General features: G+C 45.4%; 1 protein-coding gene across 1 annotated transcript; it reads right to left on the reverse strand.

Annotated features, from left to right (window-relative positions):
- Positions 1-6: 6 nt before the first annotated feature.
- LOC111250625 (uncharacterized) lies at positions 7-8,735 on the reverse strand. The gene is made up of 4 exons (XM_022806053.2): positions 6,753-8,735; positions 1,362-1,528; positions 922-1,055; positions 7-569 (listed from the first exon to the last, which is right to left on the reverse strand). Exons 1-4 carry the CDS (start codon positions 6,778-6,780, stop codon positions 401-403), a joined length of 498 nt encoding a protein of 165 aa, XP_022661788.1. The 5' UTR covers positions 6,781-8,735; the 3' UTR covers positions 7-400.
- Positions 8,736-8,741: the final 6 nt, after the last annotated feature.

An 8,741-nucleotide genomic window follows, 5' to 3' on the forward strand; every position in this document is an offset into this window, starting at 1 on the left:
ATATATATATATAAAGGCAAAGTTCTGAAGCAACTATCTCATCTTGACACCGCTCTTGGTGAATGTGCCGCCCGTCCTTGTGGCACACCAATTCCAATATGTGTAACTTGTCTTTCCGCGTTTTCTGCCTTCACTTTGTTCCTCTCATTGTCTCGCTTCCGCCAATTCTCTCGCATTTCGGTTGGTGTTTGGCGCTTTTCGTATGTTTTCTAATGGTCTCTCCTTTGGGTTTCTGCGGAGCATTTGTGTTACTGCGGCTGGGCATCCCATCGATTCCTTTTACCGCGCAATGAGTACTTGCCTATCAGTAGCCGCATTTTGTAGTCACAGCTACGTCAATAGCAACGGTAGCAGTTAGATTCATTGTTGTAGCCGATTGCGGGGGACATAATAACACTGATCACTGATTACCACCAGCTGCCTCGGCCTCCATAATAATCTCTTCAGGCTCAGGGAATTTGTAGTTTTTGAACTCGAAATCCTCTGGTCGCATCTGGTGGATAGTCTGAAGATGTGTGCGCAGGTTTCCAGGCCAATTGAACATTTTTTGACAGATCACGCACTCGAACCTGATCATATTCCGTATTCAGCATCAAAAAGGGGAAAAGAAAAGGAACAACACCATATGCAAAGGAGAAAGTCACGTTATTCGATAGGCAATGCTATTTCAGCACACACTATAAGATATACTGAATACTTAATTTGTTAGTATTCAGCCTTGTATGTCTGTAATATAGTGTGACGTCAAGCTTCATCTATAGTACGTTGGTCATGGCCAAAAAAAATGTTGATCATTAACAAATTTGTATTTACACAATGGGATAGTGCAGACACGATCTAATTCCACCAACGTTGTTTTGATTTCTCTTACTATTGATATTACCCATGGCCGTAGTGATGATGAAAATTGTTCGCACTTACCTCCTATTGAAGGGTTTATGCATGAGCATATGTCGTCTCATTGAATGCTTCGTTGAGTAGGACTTTTTACAGATGGGGCACTGATTATCCGTAGGTACCTGAGTGCCCGGCCGACTCATTTGCCCAAGATCCAACTGCGATCGAAAGGAAGTTAAAATGACTCTTATAAAATGTTGACGATTTTAAGTTGCGAACGATTGAAAATTACGAGGGTTGGGCTAAAACTACGTACATTGTGTAGGCCTGCCGTCATCAGAGAACCAATGCAGGCGACGGCAGCACTTGTATAATTAAATATGTATGCGCAACGAACTTCAATATATTATTGTGAGGTATTGTCGTAATGAGTTAAACTTAGCTGTTATTTGCTAAACATCGACGGTTCAATTAATACAAACTAATAGGTAACAGTTTGGACTCAAACATACGGAGATACTAACCTTTCCCTTCGCGCTTTGCATTGAATTGAGGTAGCTATTGTATCGAGTGATAAATTCATCAACGTTTCCATCCTCGACCTCATCGACTATCTCCTTCTTGATCGTGTTCGCATTGAGGATAACCCCCTGATCCGAATCCGTGTTAACAGACTCCCTCTTGACCGTACCTGTAGTTTACACATACGGAACATAGCCACGGGGCAGACGACGATGCACGCACAAAACGCCAGAACACGCGTCCCCCAGGTCCGCACATCGCACAACCGCATTCACGCACAGTAGACGTTCACGACGACGACGACGACGACGACGACGACGACGACGACGACGACGACGACGACGACGACGACGACGACGACGACGATGACGACGACAACGACAACGGCGAAAACAACGGCGGCCATAAACAATAATCAGACGTTCACACCGATATCCGTACACGACAACAGAGAAGGACAGAAGAAAATCACAGATCGCCACAACACAGAAACGTGTTGGACCTCGAGTTAGTTTCGGCTGACTGTTATACGTCCGGGCGAGGGATAGTGTTAACCTATTCTGCCGTCTGGTTTATTCTTTCTACACAATTCTATTCGGATGGCTACAACTAGTCATTGATTGTAGTCCGGCAATGAGATTCTCTTACGACCCTGACAAAACTTTCTCGCTCGCCAAGTCTCGAAATGTGACTTAAAAACCAGTCCCAACGTTTGACTCGAGTATTGTGTATCTGTTTATTTATCTCGTTCTTCTTCTTCTGTGAGCTTGCTTGTCTGTTGGCGGTTCCGTCTGAAAGCCACGAGGGACCGGCGAGACGGAGACGACGATCTCGCGCGCTTATTTTCTATGCTGCGGGCAGACAGGGCCTGATAACCAGATGACATGGGCCAGCGGTGAATGCGGATGACCGCGCTCTCTGCAGACCGGAGAGCACTAAGAACACGAATATAGCAGGAGCGTTTCAGGATAAGATACGCAGCAGCAGCAGCAGCAGCAGTAGTAGCAGCAGGATAAGTAGGTAGTAGCCAATTACAAGGTTGTCTATTCGTCGCTGCACACAGAAACGAACGCCGACTTGCGATCACTGACGACTAACGCAACATGTCTGCACTTTGCCTCCTGTCACACGGTATATGTTGAGGGGTTACAGGAAGTCGCTACGAACGAAACGGTGGGTTATCGGTAGCACACTAGCTAAAAAAAGGCAGAAAAGAATATTGGTACGACTACGAGCAGCAGACACAAAAGCGGTTCCGACAATAGCGACACAACAATAATCACGACGAGCGTGTGCGGCGATCGCCGCTGCCCCGTTACTGCCAAGAGAGGCCACGTACTCAGAGATTGTAAATTGCCTGATGAAATGCCGCACCATGCGCAACAGACTAAGTAAGCAACGTGAGCTGACCAACAGCGTTGCTGCGTTATGCGGCCTCTACGGTCCACGGAGATTCGTGACGGGAAACGGAATGGCACAGCCGACACGCTCGCGCCAACATGGCGAAAAGTGGTATGTATGACTGTTTCACGTTAGCAAGGTCCGATTATTACGTATTTTCATATAGTGAACGTCATTACGTATCGATTACAAAGCAGAGCTAGCCACGCTAGTAGCGACCGAAGGGAGCGACAATATTTCTACTTCGTGCAGCAGTTTCGCGCGTCTTGTCCACCCCTTATGCATGAGGCGCACACCGAGTCAGAGTAATCGTAGAGTACATAAGTGCTTCTCGGCTTTATCTTGTCACCAAATGCCAGCGGCGAGGAGATAACACATTTCAATAGGGACAAAATGTGGAGAAGTCGGGAGGAGGGCAAAGGGGCAGGGGGAACAAGGGATGAGCAGTTGGATATAATAGCGGAGGCCGCCATCGACAAGAGCCTCTCCTCCAAATGGATATCAGTCTCAAGACGTCTCTTAGTCTTTCATGGGAAGACGCCAAAGAACATCAGACGAAACGGGAAAATGCTCAATGTCCAATTCGCAGACTAATTCGGGGGCATGATTCTATGTCCAATAAACGAGGTTTATGTAGAACTGAAGAAAAAATCATTGGTTATTCACAAGGACCTGCTCAAGAAAATAAAGGAAGCTCAACGAACCTTTGGGGGGCGCCTAAAACTCGTTCAATAGGAAAACGGCTATTGATATCTTCTTGGAAGTTGTGCAAGTTACAAAGCCTCAATAATAGTAGACTGAGGAATACGCGAAAGGTCAAGCGAAAAGCAGTTTAGTAGACAGGAACGCGCCACTTTTGCAGAGTGTTCAAACAAACAGACACATCTACGGCATATTTTCATATGCACAACTGCTCGACCAGGGCGACGAACTATTCGCGATCTGAACATATCGCCAGTTAAGGCAGTAATCCTTCCGTTAAACCCCAACAACTGACGCCAATCAGCGCACCGGCGTTCGAAACCAGGGGGGCACCTTCGGGTATATGAAGAACGTACTTACGGTACATATGTTCTGATGTCGTTGTGTTCGCTGGCGTTGATTGCCTTTGCTGGTCCTGTGGCAGTTCGATTAGCTGGTGGATTGCTTCCGGTCGGTTTGGGGTGCCCCACCGATGCCGTCAGCGTTAGTAGCAGTGGCTACGGCATTGTAACTCCGGCATTGTTGGCCGTAAGCACCTCTTCTGCCAGATATCGTGATGGCAGACACACTTTTGAGCGGAGGTCGCTATTGCTCGCCGTTGCTGGTTGGGGGACGCCGGCTGGTGCCTGCATGTGCCGCCTCTACAGTTCACAACGAGGCAACTCGTAGATAACAGATCCATAAAAGGAGCAAGCAAACGGCAGACGAACCGATGAGGGCCTACCCCAAAGAGTTCAACCACCTCCGGTGCCCCTGGCCTCCGTCGCTACTCAACCGTACGATTGTTCCATCCTACCACGCGGCCACTGTTACTGCAGCAATTGCTGCTGCTGCTGCCACTGCCGTCAAACAGCTTCAGCTTGAACTTTTGAGCAAACTGTAACGACGGGGCTGCAGGCACAACCGCGCGACGAGGCGGCGACGCTTAAGAAGAATTACTACGAGCGCCGCGCTCTCATTCGAAAATAGCATTCCAACATACCATGTACAGCCGGACCGACACAATCATCGCTGTTGCTGCGGATGATGATGATGATGGAAGTGGCAGCAACGGCGACTGGTGCCCGACGTTAAGCCCAATTCGTCTTCCTGTCAACCAGCACAGTTTACGTTGATGCACGCCGCTGCCCCGGACGTCGCTGGCTAAAGTCAATGCTGGTAGCTATGGACAGTCAACACGATCGATGAGGAGTAGCCGATAGCGCACCTTCGGAGGAGAACCATGAGAAACGGAATGGTACCAGCGAATAGTACCAATCAGCTAGCCTTGTTCCCGATACCCCATCTGCTGACCGGTCGTTCGATCTCTCTTCTCCCATTCTTTTGCTTCTCCATTGGCTGAACCTTTGTTATCCGCTGTTGGCCCCTCCATGCCCATATTCAGTTAATGGACTGTCGTTATCAGGTAGCGTTGCCTGTGCTTGCCCCTTTCTTGGTTGCTTTGACTATCCGTAAAGTCGTAGCAGCAGCAGCAGCAGTAGTAGTAATAGTAGCAGCAATGTAGAACGGAGCAGACGGGCGGAGTCCATGCCGGCAACAGACAGTCGCGATACCGAGTTAGTCAACGGCAGCGGCGACAGCAAGAACGACAACACACACACATAAAAGCCACGGCTTGCCTGCCCTATGACTGGCGCTGGCCTGCTGATGGCTTCAGCAGGCACCGCCAAACGTCACTGTTGTGCACGCAGCGCCGTCGCCAGCCAAATGCGAGTATCTTGCTAGCGGCAACACCCCTCGAGGAGCGAGACACTGAGCAATCTAGTCAGCTTTGTCCCGGCGAACAACGGCAGTGATTGGAGCAAATAAGGAGAATGGGGACGAGATACATCTACGACGGAGGAAGGACAGAGGCTCACGGCGCAGACGGTGGCAGCGCAGGGAAGAGAGAAGCAAGCAGTTCCTTTTTGTGCTAGCATTATCAGAGCTCTGTACCCCTGTTTCGTAGCAGCCTTCTCAATCGCGATGACGTTAGCGCCGATGCTAGTAGCTACAATGACAACGGCGATTCGAACGAAAGCAACAGCGAGCGCGGCAGCAACAACAAAGTTCACTATCGTTGTTTCTGTTGCATAGACTCTGTGGCAGCCACCTGCCCCTGTGGTGCATTCTGTTAAGTTGCCATGTGTTTGCGTGTTGGTGCCAGTCGCCGCCAAGAGCCGTGTCAGCCACACATCGGTAGCAATGATAGTACGCACGAGCTGCACCACTCCATCTGTCGAGGGCAAGCAAAAGTTACAACGCCAAACGCAGAACCGCCAGCGCAGAGTGCGATAGCAGGAAGATCAACAGACAACAGCCACAGATCCCGACCGAAAATAGTAGAACGCCCAGTCGACGCTGCGGTGTGTAGTGATGGACAGCGGCGGCGGCGGCGGCGGCGACGGCGACAGCCGTCAACCACTCGGGGGGGAGAATCTTTTGGATTTGTTTCTTGTTTATTTCATCCCCCTCGTCTTGCTTGGCAAACGCACCGTTGCCAACAGGAGGATGCCGTTTGAATCCTCCGAACAGCAGCAGCGGCGGCGGTAGCGAATGGATTCGCTGTTGCTTCATACCGCTGCCGTCTTCGTCTGTATCTCGATTAGTAGAAAGCCAGCCAACCAGGCAGACAGGCAGGTCGATTTATTTGATACAACGAGAAAAGTCTGGATATATAAATACTCTAAAAGATTTTATTTTACCATCGGCAAGACATTTATCGGTAGACACTCAAAAAGCTTTGACGATAGAGAAAGTTACATTTGATAAAAGGTCGCCATAACATTCGCTAGAACAGAAACACTATCCTCTGCCTTATCTGCCAATTATTATTGCTATATATTATACAAACACATATGTGTGCGTAATTTCGTTTGCAAGAGACGACATTCACTAGAAATGCATCACTACCAGGTTATTCTTAATTCAAACAACAGTCATTTACATTCCAGCAATGGACATTTGTAGAAAAAGGGTCCTAAAACACCATCAAGAAGTCAATAAACATTGTTGCGACGGGTTACCTAACACCGTGTTCAACCAAACGTAGGTAGAGAACTTCACAAAGTAAGTTAACAGATTGAATTGTATTGCGGAGAGAAACAAGAACACCTCTTATAAGCTAACACTGAAAGACAAAGACAGGAAACAAATCCAAATGATGTTTTTAACGAAGATAATTAAAAAAAAAAAACAAAAAAAAAAACAGAGAACAAATATGGTCAACAGTAGGAAACATGGAATAAAATCAAAATGCCCCATTAATAAATAGCAAGGTAAAAAAAAATAGAAAACAAAGATATACTTGCGTCTGACGACGAGTGACAGAACGAACATATGATCACGTGAGCACCAACGTAAAGGGGGCCACGCACAGCGTCAACTGATTTAACCAAAACAGGGGAACATCTGGTTGTGCTGATGGCTGTAGTGATGATGGTGGCATAAAAAATGTGTGGGCTATTGGTTATGTTTTCATCGATAATGTTCAAGTTATTTCTTATAAGAGATGTGTACCGAGCCTTTTACTAGCTCTGTTTTTTCGAAATAATAACAGATTTGGGAACGAGATACCTTCCGCGAGCTAACATGTCTTTCTTCTGGCTTAGACCAACTATGTTTCTACGCAACAGCATATATATATATGTATATATGGCAGTTGACTGTTTCTACATACTATTATAACTGATACAATAAGTATACAACTTTGAGATCTTATATCCGCTGTCCGCCAAATTGTAAATCTGTATGTATTTTAACGATATTTTTTTGTAGGAAATGACTAATATATATATATATATTAGTCTATATATATATATATATATATATATATATATATGTATATATATATGGATTAGGAATACAAGGGGGTATAGGGGACCGGTCGATGGATGGTTGGTGGCTGGGTGATTTGAATAGGATGATGACACAGGCAGGTTGCACACTGCAAAATCAACTGTTAAAAACTCTGGGGAAAAAACAAAAAAGAACAACAAAGAAGAACGCATGCGTTAGCTGCTGAATTGTGATGCGCGACATGGCTAGGAAACCGTCAAGTGACCGTCTAAAACGACGGCTGCCATCCCCTTTGGAACTTGTACTCGGACTTTGAATTGTCAAAGAGCTTGAAACACAAACGCTCTGAAATGAGAACACACAGTTAGAGACTGTCATTATACGTACACTCGCCTTATACCTCATTTCTATACCTATCAAAATTTTACGTGCGTGTACGCCGAACGAAGGACGGTAGAGAGAGAGAGAGAGAGAGAGTAAAAGGAGTCATCCTGTCCAGTTCTTTAGCCGCAAGAACGATGACCGCGATGCCTAAGAAATCGCATAGGAAAAATAAATAACAAACATGACCAGTTGAAGTTAGTAAGTACCGGGTAAGTGTGACCCGGTGTTTTCCTACTATGGAAAGCCAACACCAAGCAATGATTTAAACTTAAGTAAATAAAAATGTCAAAGAAAATCTGAACAGCTGAAATTACGTACAATCGAGGTAATTTTTATTACGTAGACACTAAAATTGATAGAAAATGAAGACATATATTAACTTGATATGAAATAAAATTTATTAAAATAATGTTACCACTTACGTAATATATATATATACACACACATTCATTTGCACTACGAGGACCCCGTTGGAACAAAAAATGGAATCTCACCATATGCAAATAGATATTCAGCTGTTACCGCGCGATGTCCTGACCCATTGAAAATAATGGGCAGTAGCAGCTGGCTAATTAGTAATACTAATAAAGATAAGCAAAACGTTGAAAACGATTACACCCATTATTTTTATTATTAAAGTACATTCGCGCATGTATTTTTCTTCTCCTTTAATAATAAGGCAAAATAATATATGAATCGATTACGTTCATTTAATAATTTAATTAAAATAATTCAGGTTCGTGGAGAAGAAAAGTTCACAACGTAAGGTCGTCACTGGTAGAACCTAATCATCTGATTATGGCAGCTCGTCGGGTAAAACAGACAAAAAAACCCATTGTAAGAAATATCAGAAAATAAAGCGCATAAATATAGTATTCCTTTCTGTACCTTCAGAAAGAGTCTCAATTAGGATTCTGTTTTTGGGGGCTTAATTTTTGGGCGGTATTTTCAAACAGCAAAAGATCGAAACGCCATATTTTTTTCACTTCCACGCCACAAAAAAATACGCAGTACACAGAATGCCAGCATCGTCATCCAACGGGGTCACTCCACCTTCGCCGGAGGAGATCTTTCTTAATGTACAAATGAAATTACAATCATTTCATTATTTTATATAT

This window comes from Varroa destructor, unplaced genomic scaffold, assembly GCF_002443255.2.
Source record: "Varroa destructor unplaced genomic scaffold, Vdes_3.0 BEIS01000005.1, whole genome shotgun sequence".
Lineage (NCBI taxonomy): Eukaryota > Metazoa > Arthropoda > Arachnida > Mesostigmata > Varroidae > Varroa > Varroa destructor.

Coding starts and splice junctions, on each gene's coding strand:
- LOC111250625 (XM_022806053.2), bottom strand. CDS start 6,780: ATGTTCGTTCTGTCACTCGTCGTCAGAC. Junction 1,529..6,752: donor TCTGTCACTCGTCGTCAGAC/GCAAGTATATCT, acceptor TGTAAACTACAG/GTACGGTCAAGAGGGAGTCT. Junction 1,056..1,361: donor TGCAAAGCGCGAAGGGAAAG/GTTAGTATCTCC, acceptor TTTCGATCGCAG/TTGGATCTTGGGCAAATGAG.